Consider the following 16,169-nt stretch of genomic DNA (forward strand, 5'->3'; position numbering starts at 1 on the left):
CAATCTAAGTGTCACATGATCTGTCACATGATCTCAGTATATATACACCTGTTCTGAAAGGCCCCAGAGTCTGCAACACCACTAAGCAAGGGGCACCACCAAGCAAGCGGCAACATGAAGACCAAGGAGCTCTCCAAACAAGTCAGGGAAAAAGTTGTGGAGAAGTACAGATCAGGGTTGGGTTATAAAGAAAATATCTCTGAACATCCCACGGAGCACCATTAAATCCATTATTAAAAAATGGAAAGAATATGGCACCACAACAAACCTGCCAAGAGAGGGCCACCCACCAAAACTCACGGACCAGGCACGGAGGGCATTAATCAGAGAGGCAACAAAGAGACCAAAGATAACCCTGAAGGAGCTGCAAAGCTCCACAGCGAAGATTGGAGTATCTGTCCATAGGACCACTTTAAGCCGTACACTCCACAGAGCTGGGCTTTACGGAAGAGTGACCAGAAAAAAAGCCATTGCTTAAAGAGAAAAATAAGTAAACACGTTTAGTATTCGCCAAAAGGCATGTGGGAGACTCCCCAAACATATGGAAGAACGTACTCTGGTCAGATGAGACTAAAATTGAGCTTTTTGGCCATCAAGGAAAACGCTATGTCTGGCGTAAACCCAACACCTCTCATAACCCCGAGAACACCATCGCCACAGTGAAGCATGGTGGTGGCAGTATCATGCTGTGGGGATGTTTTTCATTGACAGGGACTGGGAAACTGGTCAGAATTGAAGGAATGATGGATGCCGCTAAATACAGGGAAATTCTTGAGGAAACCTGTTTCAGTCTTCCAGAGATTTGAGACTGGGACGGAGGTTCACCTTCCAGCAGGACAATGACCCTAAGCATACTGCGAAAGCAACACTCGAGTGGTTTAAGGGCAAACATTTAAATGTCTTGGAATGGCCTAGTCAAAGCCCAGACCTCAATCCAATTGAGAATCTGTGGTATGACTTAAAAATTGCTGTACACCAGCGGAACCCATCCAACTTGAAGGAGCTGGAGCAATTTTGCCTTGAAGAATGGGCAAAAATCCCAGTGGCTAGATGTGCCAAGCTCATAGAGACATACCCCAAGAGACTTGCAGCTGTAATTGCTGCAAAAGGTGGCTCTACAAAGTATTGGCTTTGGGGGGACCGAATAGTTATGCACGCTCAAGTTTTCTGTTTTTTTGTCTGATTTGTTGTTTGTTTCACAATAAAAAATATTTTGCATCTTCAAAGTGGTAGGCATGTTGTGTAAATCAAATGAGACAAACCCTCAAAAACACAATTTTAATTCCAGTTTGTAAGGCACCAAAATAGGAAAAATTAATGAATACTTTCGCAAGCCAAACGTGTTTTGTTTCCAAAAGGTATCGAAATTGTCAACAAACGTTACACCCATTGAGCTGCAATAATCACGTAGCCAGTTGTGAAGAGAAAGAATCCTGCTAAAGCGTTCAATGCCACGATTCAGAGAGGGCACAGGGCCAGATATGATGGGTCTTTTGTTGGTGTCTAGCAGAGAGTCAATCAGCTCTTTAAAATCCAGTTTCAACTGATCAGAGCTGCCCTTCATAATGTCATTAAAACCCCCATTGACTACGATAGAATGGATTTCCATGTCCTGACGTAGTACATTCGGGAGCAGCTTAGTAATGTCATTTACTCGAGCTCCGGGATAGGACATTGTATTTGCACCAGGAACAGTCACATTTCTTACCATTTCGCTACATGGGAAAACATTTAAAATAATTAACTACTGAAAACACTACCTAGATTAGAATTTAGTTCAGCATTCATTCACTCACCCTACATTGTCAGTGTTGAGGGTAGAAATTGATCCGTGATATTGTTTTCTGTTGACTGTGGCTTTCAGATTGCAAGGTGGGCAACGGGGGGACATACAGGGGTCCTACTTCCATGACCATGTTGGGTGTCACCTGTCAGAGTTGGAGCGCCCAGAGCCCCCATCAGCACATCAGCTTCACCCCTGAATCCCACCCTGACAAAGGCCTGGAGTCCAATGTAAGTTCAAGGAATCTTCTTATAAGACATATTTAAATAATGTCAGACGATACTGCAAAAGTATTTCATATGACAGACATTTGGGAAGATGTACTTCAATTTATTCAGCGCCCCTTTTCACTGGTAGAATTGTAGAAACCCTGACAATGACGTGAATGGACCATGGTGCTACACCACAGACAGAAGCCAGAAATGGGACTACTGCCAAATCCCAGATTGCGGTATGTGGACTACTGTGAGCAGGGTGCGAATTATGGGAGAGCCAGGGGGGGCTCAGCTTCCCTGAATGAGACATGAGTTCTCCCAAATACAACAAAAGTCAAACTTTGGGGGGTGTATAATAATGCTAATTTAACCATTCTCCTATTTGTTTAAAATGCAGTGGTAAATATGTTTTACGGTGGTAAATATTAAAATAAAAGCTTCCAAATTGAACAGACACCCCCACCTCTTTGTCAAGGTTTAAACCATTTATTTCTACGTGGCTGCACAAACCTCCATGTCCACAGCACTGTGCACTCAGTAGTGTTGCATTTTGGCCACAGCTGAGCTCCTTTAAATGCATAGATTTTCCTTTGTACTTGCTCATTTTCACCATTTGTTTGCCATGCACCCTTGATAAAAAAAACCGCCTTTATTCCAATTCATAAGATTTATACATTGATTTATCATTGTTTGCTTTTGTCAGTCGGCTGTTTAGAGCGCTCATTGCGGGTACTGGTGTTCTCTGTGCTGTCCTGGCCAGAATACATTTATTTAGCTTTATTATTTTTTATCAACATTTGTTTTCTTTCCTGGATCAGCTGATGATGGTCGACAATATCACTAGACAACTAGCCTACAGCTAGACACCAATGTGCATCCAATCCATCCAACATTAATGACAGTAGGCCTATAGTTGACTCTTTCTGTTAGAAGCATTACATTTTGCAATGCCATAGGCCTACATTATTTTGGATTTGTGTGCCCATGAGAACTGTTTTCATGGCGAAACATAATTACATTTTATGTAGGCATTTTCCGAGATCTCCAAGATCCAGGAATCGTGCTGGATTTAAGTTCAATGTTCTAATTCAATTGTTAAATGCTTAATAATGACAAATAACAATGTCATTAATGTAAGGAAAGAAAGGTAGTGTTTTATGTCACACGATCTATGAAGACTCCATGCATTCAACTCATGAATTACGGACAACTCATGAACTAAGATGTAAACATGTTTTGATTCAACTCGTGTATTTTATTGAATGTAGGCTACCTGTTCTGCGTGTGTTCATGTGTGTAAAATTGTCTTGGCTGAGAGGGTAGGCTACCGGGGGTGGTATAGGCCTAGCGGAGGGTAAACGCAACTAAACGCAGTTTACCCACCTTTTTCAGAAAAATGCATTGAAAGTATAGGGAGCGTTATATTTTTCACCGTGACTGGCAAAGAGTTTATCCACCGATTTTTTTACCACTACATCACTGGCTACCGGAAGCCCTATTTAAAGGTCATAGTAATTGGCCTACACATTGTAGCCTAGTGTAGTAAGTTGACCCTGTGTGTTAGGGTGACCATCCCGTTTTCCCTGGGACATTTTCAGCCCCATTTCAGGTGTCCTGACTTTACAGGCTACAAAAAAAGTATATTTGTCACCAAGACGCATCAATGAATGTACTGTAGGCCCAATCAATGGCGATCACTGAATGTCATTAGGCACACTTTTTTGGTGTTTGTAAACAGATGTCTATTTCCATTCACCAAGTAGCGTTTCCATTATTCTGGAGTGGAGGAACATGCACAGGTAGCCTACTTTTTGAAGTGATTTGTTTTGTTCAATCAGATGAAAGCATCATGAATGGTTGTGTTCATGCCACATTAAAAGGTCATTCATTTTTACCATTAAATTACTTTTTTATTCTAGACCCATAAAATAAAATTGTGCACCCAAAATTGTGCACCCCCCCTGTTGTTTTAACACAGTTGTTTTATCCAGATTTACTGTATGTGGTTACTGTATGTACATCTGCTATATCTGGTCTACATTGTGGAATGCAGAAATAAAACTGTATTTTTGGTCTCCAGCTGGCTTGAAATGTGGGCAGCCTGTTACAAAGCCCATGAGGTGTTTCGGTCGCATCGTTGGAGGCTGTGTATCCAAACCCCACTCATGGCCCTGGCAGATCAGCCTAAGGACCAAGTATGGAGGATAGTATCCCATTCCCTTTCATGAATCTCATTAATATATTGATACCTCTATACAATAAGAAAAAACAATATCTCTTGGAGAACTTACTCAGTTACTCTTCTGTCCGTCCCTCTGCAGCACTGGCATCCATATCCATACCCATATCTGTGGAGGAACTCTGATCGCCCCTCAGTGGGTCCTCACCGCTGCCCACTGCCTGAAGATGTGAGAGAGCAGCCCTCATCAGTGCCCATATCAACTCAGTTGTCATGAGGCTAATTACTGACAAAACCTATACCAACAAGAAGGGCAGCTGTACATACTCTGTAGTAGTGGCCAATGTTCCCTCAAAAAAGGTCTGCTGAGCGCAAACTTGAACATTGTGAAAATTCTGTGCAACTTCCAGCACGCGTTTACTGTGAGCACTGAGGCTGTACCAGTTACAGTTTTAACAGTGGCCAAGTAGGCTACTGTGGCTATTTTATCATAATGTAGGCCTACCAGAGTGGCCTACCATCAAAAACAATGGAGAAAAAATGCATCCCATAACATTTTAACATGGAAATAGCTGTTTTATCATTCAGCCTACAGTAGCAGCAAATGTGCTTATTCAAGACGGTCTCAAAATACAACACTGCCCCTTTAAGACATAGAAAAAAGCTCTTTACCTGACTAGCTTTTCAAAGATGGCTAGAAATGCGCCCGCGCACACATGCAGATTAGAGGGAAAATTGATAGTGGCTGAGTGTTAGCCTCCTACACAGCAGAAAAGCAGCATGACTGTTTAGTATTAATAATAATAATATAATAATATGCCATTTAGCAGATGCTTTTATCCAAAGCGACTTACAGTCATGCGTGCATACATTTTTTGTGTATGGGTGGTCCCGGGGATCGAACCCACTACCTTGGCGTTACAAGCGCCGTGCTCTACCAGCTGAGCTACAGAGGACCACCGTATTGTTTACTGTGAGGTCCTAATTATGGATTGCATACAAGTACATCTTCCTGTGTGTGTGTCAGATCAAAGAGGCCATCTGCCTACATGGTGCTATTGGGAACCCATACAGAGAAAGCAAATGAAACGTCCAAGCAGGAGCGTAACCTGGAGAAACTGATCCTGGGACCTGGCGGGACAGACATTGCACTACTGAAGCTAGACAGGTGAGTGAGGCCATTGCATGTCATTAAAGAAAAACTCAATAGAATGTTTTATATTTTTCTTGCTGTTTGGAAGTCAGAGGCTGTAAAAAGACTTGTGTGATTGGTTGCAGCCCTGCACTCATAAATGACAACGTTTTACCAGTATGCTTACCTGAGAAGGATTACGTGGTACCATCTGGAACTGAGTGCTATGTGACAGGATGGGGAGAGACACAAGGTTCAAGAGTCATGCATGTTTTTTCCCCTCATGGTTGCTCTCATAACATGACACAAAATGAAGTTATTCTTCTGTCCAGGACTCCATTACTTTGTTGATGCAAATATACCAAACATTTTCTATATTTTCCGACATAAAACATTGATCTTTGTGTTTGTAGGAACTGGTGGAGAAGGGCTCCTCAAGGAGACGGGCTTCCCTGTTATAGAAAATAAAGTGTGTAATCGTCCTGCCTACCTGAACAACAGAGTCAAGGACCATGAGATGTGTGCTGGGAACATTGAAGGGGGAGCAGACAGTTGCCAGGTACATACTACCAGTCAAAAGTTTTTTTAACGGTTTTTCTTTATTTTTACTATTTTCTACATTGTAGAAAATTAGTGAAGACATCAAAACTATGAAATAACACATATGGAATCATGTAGTAACCAAAAAAGTGTTAAACAAATCAAAATATATTTTATATTTGAGATTCTTCAAATAGCCACCTTTGCCTTGATGACCGCTTTGCACTCTTGGCATTCTCTCAACCAGCTTCATGAGGTAGTCACCTGGAATGCATTTCAATTAACAGGTGTGCCTTCTTAAAAATAAATTTTTGGAATTTCTTTCCTTCTTAATGCGTTTGAGCCAATCAGTTGTGTTGTGACAAGGTAAGTGGGGTATACAGAATATATACCTATTTGGTAAAATACCAAGTCCATATTGTGGCAAGAACAGCTCAAATAAGCAAAGAGAAATGACAGTCCATCATTACTTTAAGACATGAAGGTCAGTCAATACGGAACATTTCAAGATCTTGCAGTCGCAAAAACCATCAAGCGCTATGATGAAACTGGCTCTCACGAGGACCGCCACAGGAATGGAAGACCCAGAGTTACCTCTGCTGCAGAGGATAAGTTCATTAGAGTTACCAGCCTCAGAAATTGCAGCCCAAATAAATGCTTCACGGCGTTCAAGTCACAGACACATCTCAACATCAACTGTTCAGAAGAGAATGTGTGAATCAGGCCTTCATGGTCAAATTGCTGCAAAGAAACCACTACTAAAGGACACTATTAAGAAGAAGAGAATCGCTTGGGTCAAGAAACACGAACAATGGACATTAGACCGGTGGAAATTTGTCCTTTGGTCTGGAGTCCATATTTTAGATTTTTGGTTCCAACCACTATGTCTTTGTGAGATGCGGTGTGGGTGAACGGATGATCTCCGCATTTGTATTTCCCACCGTAAAGCATGGAGGAGGAGGTGTTATGGTGTGGGGGTGCTTTGCTGGTGACACTGTCTGTGATTTATTTCATAGTTTTGATGTCTTCACTATTATTCTACAATGTAGAAAATAGTTTAAAAAAAGAAAAACCCTTGAATGAGTAGGTGTTCTAAAACTTTTGACCGGTAGTGTACATGCTCAGCAACAACCAGTAGTCATTCAATTTAATTAAGGACTGTGTGGTTGGTTGTATACCGCAGATTCCACAATGAGTTTAAAGTTAACTGCATCAGAGTTTTTTACCTCTGTTTTTTACTTCTTCTAGGATGACAGTGGTGGCCCTTTGGTGTGCCATGCTCAGAACACCTTTGTTCTCCAGGGAGTGACATCGTGGGGTCTGGGCTGTGCCGACGCCATGAAGCCAGGGGTGTACATCAGAGTATCTAAATTTATGGATTGGATTAACAATCAGATGAAGATTAATTCTTCACCCTCTGCTATACCTCCATAATCTTGAGGAATGTTGAATTTGAGCCCTAAATGTAGTTTTATTAAGACTTGTAAGACTTGAAAGTACAAATTAAATACCTGTGGTAAGTGATTTCTTCCGAAATTGCAAGGTTCTAGCCTGGTACACAACAATGGTGTTTGACCACATGTTAAATAAAGGAAGAGCTTGTGTGTCATTGGGATCTTTGATGGGAAACCTTTTTATTAATTTCAGTCAGGTCAGTCAACAATAAATGTATATAACATTAACACGACTGGGGTATGTTAACATTTGGGATAACTAGAGACAGTTTAGAATAAGAAAATCTTCTCAAAACACACTTGAGAAGATGACATTTCTGGCAATTTCTACCATAAAATTAGTGGAGGACTGATAGTGGATATCATTTGGGGATTTCCAACTTAAATATTTTTTTTAAATGATAGAAATCACCATTGTGTGTATTTTAACAGCTAAATTAATATTATGATCATTATTATGATCTAAAATCATGTCCTGTACAGTAATACATATAAATACCAGCATCACAAAAACATGAAAGGATTCACATCAGCTAGTGTTAGGAAACAACAAATGCAAAAAACATATTATAGGTTATACATTCGTAAATACAGTATATGAGTTCAGTATGCTGTCAATCTTGTGGCGAAGAGGTGGAGCAATATCGATCAGACGATTGTAGTTTCTTTGTTGGTCGTCATGTCAGTGGGCAAGAGATTTGTCAGCTGTTGACTCTTCAGGCAGTTTTCTTTGTGTCTGATCACCAATGGAATATGTACAATAAATCCATATTCCCCAAACAAATCCTCTAACACACTACAGTGCAATTTAGTTTTGTTTGAAGTGATAAAGAAAATCATACCTGTTTGGGAACTCAATGTCATTGATAGTCTCAGGAAGTGTTACACCTCTGGTCTCAGGCAACACCAAGACTAAACCTCCAGCTACGAACGCTATCGCCCCTGTGGGGTACAACAAAACATATTACCACATTGAGTGTCTGACAGAAATGGACTCCTCAGACAGAAATGGTCTCCGGTGCAGTGGCGGCTCCTGAACAAATTCTCAGGGAGGGCAATTTTTCTGATGATTTAGGTGACCTACACACATTTTTAAAAAGATATGTCCAGCAACAACATGAAGACAGGGGCAGCATATAAGTCAATACCAGAAGCATTTATTGACTGATCTCAAAAGTGTTTGCTTACAAAAGCAAAATAAGTTATCACAGTAAAAATAATCAAGGGTGTTCTTTCACATTCCTCAACACTGCATAAACAATATGCATTTCCATAAACAAATGAAATATCAGCTGAAAATACAGCATCTTGGTATTTGTTCAGATTGCAGGATCAACAAGAGCTTTTACCACATTTTTTGATATCTGTTTAATCTTACCTTATGGCCTGCACTTGCTTGTGAAGCTGTCGAGGGCACGTTTGATAGAGACAGCATCGATGTCCTTCTTCTGTAGCTTCTGGTACAGAATGTCGACGTGGGGCATGATTTTGTGAAAAAGCCGCAGGAAAAAAATTAAATCTTCATCATGTAGTATCCTCACGTAGCCAGCTGCCTCTCTCAAGGTGTGCTGGTCAAATGAACCCAATGAACCCGTCCGGATGGCTTCAAAACATTATATGAGGTCGTCTCGATTCTCGTAGACAGTGTTCACGACTCTGCTGTTGCTAACCTCATCGTTGTGGCGGCGGACAGCTAGCCTGTATCCCTCATCCAGTTGAGTGGCAATATTCACTCTCCCAAAAGCAGACAATCTCAAACAGCTATATGTGGGTCTTTGACAGCTCATTTTTCTTAATCTTTTCTGAAAGATGGTGCATGTCGGTTACACCAGTCGCTGTCCAAGCGGTGCTGTCTGCTGTGCCGCCTTCAGGGTGGAAGAGTAAGCAGGGGTAGCAAAAAACTGCATTAGCTACATCGCAGCCTGCTAGCCAGGTTTTCCGTTCATACCAATTTTTGGAAAATCCTCGGGTGTAGGACTTCCCCCCTTTAGTAGACACCTGTTGAATTATTAAATTTGGTCTGGGAGGTCCTAATTGTTTCGTTGCCAATTTATCTTCATTTGTTCGCCGACAAAAAGGAACTTCTTTCAAAGACACAATCGAGTTGGACTGAAGCCTAGCCATTTTGATAGTAGTAGTGAATTGATTGAGGCTGCTACCTGGTCTTTTCTTAGTTACGTTCATTCGTGGTTACGTTATGTATGACGAAAGCGCGTAAGTGCAAGCCCACAGACACCCATAGAGAATGTATTGAAAGCTTTGAAATGTGACAAAAATAGATTTTACATGGGAGTCTATGACAGACTTCTGGGCGATTTTCAACCTGACTGAAATCGCCCAAAAAACGGGCGGGGCCATTTGAAGCACGACTTTAGCCTGATTTGACATTTAGTGGCTGGCAGATCAGACGTGAACACTGATAACTGCTGTTGCCGTGATATAATTTTTTATAAATTTATAAAAAAAAAAAATATTTTTTTATTTAATTTTTTTAAATAATTGATTAGAAAAAAAATCCCTTCCTTTTCCCGTTTGGCAGTGCGTCGCCCATATCGCCCTATTGAACAAGCCGTCCCTGCTCCGGTGTATAAGCATCTTATAACAGGTTAATTAGTGTTTTAATCATGTACCGAAGATGATGAGTGGCAGTTCCAGCCAGATGGTAGCCAGTCTGTAGAGCAGGAACGGGGAAACGATGCCTCCGATGTCACACAGAGTGGAGCACACTGACACGCCCAGGTTCCTGAGGAGAGAAACAGTTGTAGTATTTTTTCCATAATTTGTTTCCTGCTATGTTTGTTATTAGTTATACATTTTGAGATGTGCACCCCTGGTAAACCTTACCTGACAAAGGTGGGGTATAATTCAGTGTTCACAAACACCACCATCTCAAATGCCATGGTGATGCCCAACCGGCCAACGCAGGCCACAACTGTTTTGACCCAGAAGTAACCTGCAGGAGAGAGAGAGAGACATTACTGTATCGTATGTACTATGCACATTAAATAAGACGGTACTACCATTTTCTAACAAGTTTCCTTTCAGATATTGCACACTTACTATCTGGGATCATAGCAGTGATGAAGCAGGATACTCCAGCTACAATGTTGGCCGTAGCAAAGGGAAGACGACGTCCAATACGATCGATGGTGAAGAGGATTAGGAAGGCAGCAGGGAACTCTACCAGGCCAGAGATCAGGAAGTCAATGTAGACGTTTCCTCCTGCGATTCCCACACGCATGATAAGACCCTGGTAGACAATAGCACTAGTGAACCTGTGAAGATGATGATACAACATCAAATTAGGCCACGAGAAGAGAAAGGGACCCTGTCATAAATGTATATGTAACGGGTTAAAGTTTGTTGTGGTTCTTGAACGCACCCTCTTGCCTCTGCCAGTCACAGGTGCACCTCCTTTTAATTAAGGGTGTGGCTTTTTGTATAAAAACTGAGCTTTTCCCTTGTTTCAGGGGATATTCTGAGAGGATCTCTGTGAATAGCAGTGTGATGGAAAATGTTATGTTGGTGCTTTTCTATTTTATACATTTCTGTGTTCAATGTTTGTGCTTTTCTAATAACTGTTTTCTGTGTTCATGCAAGTGACTGATTGAAAGAACCCTCACTATCAGTATCTGCAATTTGGCAGTACGCCCAGACCCTTGTTTTGAGAACGAAAGATATCTCAGTTTCAAGGTCTCAGCTTAGAGAGAAGAAGCCTCGTGAGGTATTGGTCTGTCACATGCATGACCCAGTATTGGTCGGTCACATGAATGAAGCAGATGTTAATGATGAATGAATGATGAATAAGCTAAATCATGCAAATATAACTTGTCTGCAGTATATAAGAGTACTAACGGAACTGCCCCGTTAGAGCTCCTGACAGACGTTCACTATGGTGCATCAAGTTCGTTGTAACCTCTCCAGCGCGCTGACAATAAACAATGAATAATTTAAGATTGACTTAGAGTTTTCCTGTGTAAGAATTTTCACAATAGTAGATATGTGCAAGAACAGAGGGATAGGCCAATGAGTGATATATGTTTCAGTAAGGTTGGCTTCTTAGCATTCATAGCAATGCTTATCAACTGTACCGCAGAGATGAAACGTAAGTCAGCTAAAATACATGTGGTGGCAGCTGCAGAGAAGTAATTGGGGGTACGAGATTTGACTTCAGAAGAGTTACAAGGTGTGTTGAGTGGTAGTGTCCTGTCCTCTCAGGCCGTTGGCATGGGGTAGGATCAGAGAGGGTTAAAGTAGTGGAATAAGGTGATTGGTTTGAATGAGTATAGGGTTAGTTGGTAGGGTAATTCAAAATATATTTGTATCTTTATTTTATTTTCCCCTTTTCCATTTTGTATCATAAAGTGTAATAGATTTATACTATACTTGAATTGGGGGCAGTAATGCAACATCTTGGATGCCAACCACCATTAAACTCCACTGAAGAAGAAGATGTTTCAGGGGATCCCCTAAAAATTGTAAAGGCTGGCATGCCGTTGGAGGACGGGAGCAGCAACCATTGTGTATTGCAAATGGACAAGTTTAATCGGGAGTAAAGGTTCTATGGCAAGAGTACCTGTCTCCATTGGTGCCGCTCTCCTTCTCCCTTGGCATGTTCTCCTGGGTTGTTGTTGGTATGTATGATGTATTTTATGTTGCCCAGAGTTAAACAGAACATTCTGAAGCGAAACCTTGATTATTGAATACTGTCCCGGGGACCTCACGTATAAAAAAGTAGTAGTATCGGCTACAGGGAAGATTATTTATGGTATAATCCCCCACGTTACATATAGCTTAAGTGCTGTTGTAATTTAAGCTTAAATCATTGGTCATAGATGTCTAGCAATTTTTTGCAGCATGGGTCTTACCAGTTGAACATGAGGATGAAGGTGTGCTTTCTCATGTTTGGAGTTCTGACCAGATCCAGGAAAGAGGCAGTTGAGGTCTCTGCATTGTCATCGCTCAGCGTCTGTAAAATATGTTAGGCTATGGAAGTTGTCATCAAATCTAGTTTAGCAGTGCCTTTTTAATTATGTATGATCCCCTGAAACATTTCTTACCTCAATGTTCTTGGAGAGGGTTTTCTTGTTTTCCTTCGCTATTGCCTCAGTGATCTCCTTAGCTTTGGTTGAGTTGTTCTGAGAGAGAAGCCATCTTGGAGACTCTGGGATCAACCTGGAAGCCAAAATGTGAGACGCAACATGAGGTTTTCAGAACCATGCAGACATACAGTATAGCAGGGCATTGGACATGGTGATCCTACAACAGGCCTGTATAATATCTGAGGTGATTCCGGGTCTTACCAGAAGTAAGATAGAAATATGAAGTAAGGAACAGTGAAGGCCACCTGCAGCCAGTGCCAGTCAGTGATGAGGTAGGCAATGAGGGTCAAAACGAGAATACCCACACTGAAGAACATCTGGAAAATCACACCCACCATCCTCCTGTACTCAACTCCCACCAGCTCAGTAACTGAGGAGACAAGTAAGCAGTGTTGGGGAGTAATGAACTACATGTAGTTCAACTAGTAATTTAACTGCATTGAATTCAATTCAAATCTTGGTAGTGTTTTCAGTAGTTAATTGCTTTTGCCATGTAGCGGTGTAGCTAACTAATGGAACAACACAACAATTTGTGCAAAAATAAAATATGGGTAAAGTAGGCTAAAAAGATTTTTTTCGGCATCAGACCTGCCTAATTCTAATTTGAAACAGTTTTTGTGTTTAATAGGCTAAGGTACACCTTCTGTAAACATCTGACTCCAGAATGATCTGTTCTTGCAATTTGTAGTCTATGACATATCAGATTTAGATATGATAATTTATCACAAAGTAGTTTGGGTGTAGTGAACTACTTTTTCAAAATGTAACTTTAGTTAAGTGAACTATATTGTTCTTAAAGGTAGCTTTAGTGTAGCTAACTTCTTTCAGTGTGAAGTAATTGGTAACTTGGTAAACTATATGTCCCCAACACTGCAGGTAAGACACATACTGTACAGTAAAGCATGTAACCTTAAGTCAAGCAAGAGTTTTACTGAAACATAATTTGACCATCCTCCTCTGTTGAAAGTTGCATCGGAAATAAACTAACTTCCTATTTACTAAACCATAGACTAATTTGCTGCAAATTATTAATCAAAATCATACACGCCGTAGTTAATATATCAACTTTTGTGGGACAAAGGTTTTTTTTTCATACTAAGCACATATACAGACATCCAGACTCCCTTGACAGCAAAGCCAAAGATTGTGCGAAATACAAGCATGGATATATAGTTTGGAGCCGCTGCTACAAGTATTCCAGCAACCCCATTCAAGAGGTTGGACATCAAGAAGCTCATTTTTCTGCCGAACCTTCAAAGAAGAAGAAAAAAAGAGAATGTAAAAACAGGATCTAATATTGAAAAAAAGAATCTTTCTTCTGCGTTGCGAAGTAAACTTACCTGTCAGCCAGGTATCCAAAAGTTATGCTTCCAACGAGGAAGCCCACATTGAGTGTAGCCTGGTACATGTCCACCACCCAGGCATCATTACATACCAGGTCAAACTGAAATGAACAAATACCTCATAATGAACTGCCATATTAAAGAGATATTTGGGGATTTTGGCAATGAGGCCCATTATCTACAGTGGGGGAAAAAAGTATTTAGTCAGCCACCAATTGTGCACGTTCTCCCACTTAAAAAGATGAGAGAGGCCTGTAATTTTCATCATAGGTACACGTCAACTATGACAGACAAATTGAGAAAAAAAGATCCAGAAAATCACATTGTAGGATTTTTAATGAATTTATTTGCAAATTATGGTGGAAAATAAGTATTTGGTCACCTACAAACAAGCAAGATTTCTGGCTCTCACAGACCTGTAACTTCTTCTTTAAGAGGCTCTTCTGTCCTCCACTCGTTACCTGTATTAATGGCACCTGTTTGAACTTGTTATCAGTATAAAAGACACCTGTCCACAACCTCAAACAGTCACACTCCAAACTCCACTATGGCCAAGACCAAAGAGCTGTCAAAGGACACCAGAAACAAAATTGTAGACCTGCACCAGGCTGGGAAGACTGAATCTGCAATAGGTAAGCAGCTTGGTTTGAAGAAATCAACTGTGGGAGCAATTATTAGGAAATGGAAGACATACAAGACCACTGATAATCTCCCTCGATTTGGGGCTCCACGCAAGATCTCACCCCGTGGGGTCAAAATGATCACAAGAACAGTGAGCAAAAATCCCAGAACCACACGGGGGGACCTAGTGAATGACCTGCAGAGAGCTGGGACCAAAGTAACAAAGCCTACCATCAGTAACACACTACGCCGCCAGGGACTCAAATCCTGCAGTGCCAGACGTGTCCCCCTGCTTAAGCCAGTACATGTCCAGGCCCGTCTGAAGTTTGCTAGAGTGCATTTGGATGATCCAGAAGAGGATTGGGAGAATGTCATATGGTCAGATGAAACCAAAATAGAACTTTTTGGTAAAAACCCAACTCCTCGTGTTTGGAGGACAAAGAATGCTGAGTTGCATCCAAAGAACACCATACCTACTGTGAAGCATGGGGGTGGAAACATCATGCTTTGGGGCTGTTTTTCTGCAAAGGGACCAGGACGACTGATCCGTGTAAAGGAAAGAATGAATGGAGCCATGTATCGTGAGATTTTGAGTGAAAACCTCCTTCCATCAGCAAGGGCATTGAAGATGATACTTTTTTTCCCCACTGTATATAATTTCTTTGTTGTATTTTTTTTGCTCAGAAAACTTGAGGGGTAAATTTGGCTCACAGGCCACCAGTTGGGGAACCTTGATGTTGGCTATCTATCTGTCATGCGCCAGGTAGGCTAGTCTCGTAGCCTAATCTTGTAATTACCCCTCTCAGAACACCTTACCTTTCACTCATATCTGAGGCAAAATGAGTGAGCGAAGGAGCCATTTCCGTAATTCTTGCAAAAATAAATAGCAAGTAACTGAAAAGAGGTGATTTATTGAATTACTCTACAACAAAAGTAGGTTGTTTTGTAAAGTTCTGTTTGCAAAAGAGGACATTGGTCTCTTTTAGCTGATAATTAACCACCAATATCGATTTTAGACAGAGCTACATCACACAGATAATTTGTCATAAAAAAATTCTGAAACAAAACATCTGAAACATTTTAATCTACTTTTATTTATTGCATAAACATGTCACTCAACACTTCTGTCTCTGCGTTTAATTTCTCGTAAGGTTTTTGAGATGTGTCTGTTTATGCATACAGAGTGGTGACAAGACACAACATTATTGATTAGAATACAAATGCCTCATATAGTATAAAAAGGAGTTATGGATGAAAAATTCTACCATCAGGCGAGTGAGGTGGAGAGCAGCTGTATCCTACAGTACAATACATCAAGACAGAACTATGTATGTGAATGTACTCAAATCCCATTGACATACACAGCCTGACCTCTGCTCCATGTCCTTGTTAGGCCAATGATTGACTGATGAGTGAAATCTATTTATTTGTCTTACTGACATGGCTAAAAAGACACAAAACGCATCAAACTGGTGAGTTTGTATACGCTGCTTGACAGTGTGCATCATGGACCTGTACAAAGCAGTGTTCTTGCTAGGCACCCTTTTCTCTGCAGGTAAGATATAGCTGGCATCATTTTACACATTGGAAGTTGAAGTGAACTGAAGGATTCCCACACAGTGTTTATACTTGCGAATTTAATGTTTATTCACAAATTAGTCCTTCTATCTGTTCCCTTAAGTTTTTTGCTAGGTACCTGTGTCTACGAAGTTACTTCAGGTGTGCTTAGTTCTTCAATCTAATAATTTTGTAAGATTATCTTTACATTTTGGTCATTTAGCAGACACTCTTATCCAGAGC

At 40.8% G+C, this 16,169-nt stretch overlaps 2 protein-coding genes across 2 annotated transcripts in view; one reads left to right on the forward strand and one right to left on the reverse strand.

Moving 5' to 3' along the window:
• The window catches only part of LOC311108157 (apolipoprotein(a)-like), a 57,147-nt gene that overhangs the window by 16,465 nt on the left and 24,513 nt on the right, over positions 1-16,169 (forward strand). The window contains exons 12-20 of the mRNA XM_084150782.1: positions 1,865-2,013; positions 2,141-2,234; positions 4,079-4,193; positions 4,320-4,406; positions 5,205-5,345; positions 5,456-5,562; positions 5,723-5,868; positions 7,098-7,281; positions 15,847-15,924. Of these exons, the coding sequence (XP_084006908.1) occupies positions 1,865-2,013; positions 2,141-2,234; positions 4,079-4,193; positions 4,320-4,406; positions 5,205-5,345; positions 5,456-5,562; positions 5,723-5,868; positions 7,098-7,281; positions 15,847-15,924 (1,101 nt within the window). The remainder of the gene's footprint in view (positions 1-1,864; positions 2,014-2,140; positions 2,235-4,078; positions 4,194-4,319; positions 4,407-5,204; positions 5,346-5,455; positions 5,563-5,722; positions 5,869-7,097; positions 7,282-15,846; positions 15,925-16,169) is intronic.
• LOC311108352 (solute carrier family 22 member 3-like) lies at positions 7,463-13,179 on the reverse strand. Its single transcript, XM_084150984.1, has 8 exons — positions 12,607-13,179; positions 12,364-12,478; positions 12,172-12,272; positions 10,364-10,578; positions 10,148-10,256; positions 9,934-10,046; positions 8,146-8,245; positions 7,463-8,039 (listed from the first exon to the last, which is right to left on the reverse strand). Exons 1-8 carry the CDS (start codon positions 12,741-12,743, stop codon positions 7,952-7,954), a joined length of 978 nt encoding a protein of 325 aa, XP_084007110.1. The 5' UTR covers positions 12,744-13,179; the 3' UTR covers positions 7,463-7,951.

Source organism: Coregonus lavaretus (assembly GCF_964263955.1).
Source record: "Coregonus lavaretus genome assembly, chromosome: 33".
Lineage (NCBI taxonomy): Eukaryota > Metazoa > Chordata > Actinopteri > Salmoniformes > Salmonidae > Coregonus > Coregonus lavaretus.

What these genes read in the sequence shown, in the direction of transcription:
- LOC311108352 (XM_084150984.1), bottom strand. Translation starts at nt 12,743, where the DNA reads ATGGTGGGTGTGATTTTCCAGATGTTCTTCAGTGTGGGTATTCTCGTT. An exon ending in TTCATCCTCATGTTCAACTG is followed by an intron (nt 10,579 to 12,171) that starts GTAAGACCCATG and finishes TCATCTTCACAG; the next exon opens with GTTCACTAGTGCTATTGTCT. An exon ending in ACTGCCACTCATCATCTTCG is followed by an intron (nt 8,246 to 9,933) that starts GTACATGATTAA and finishes TGTACCCCACAG; the next exon opens with GGGCGATAGCGTTCGTAGCT.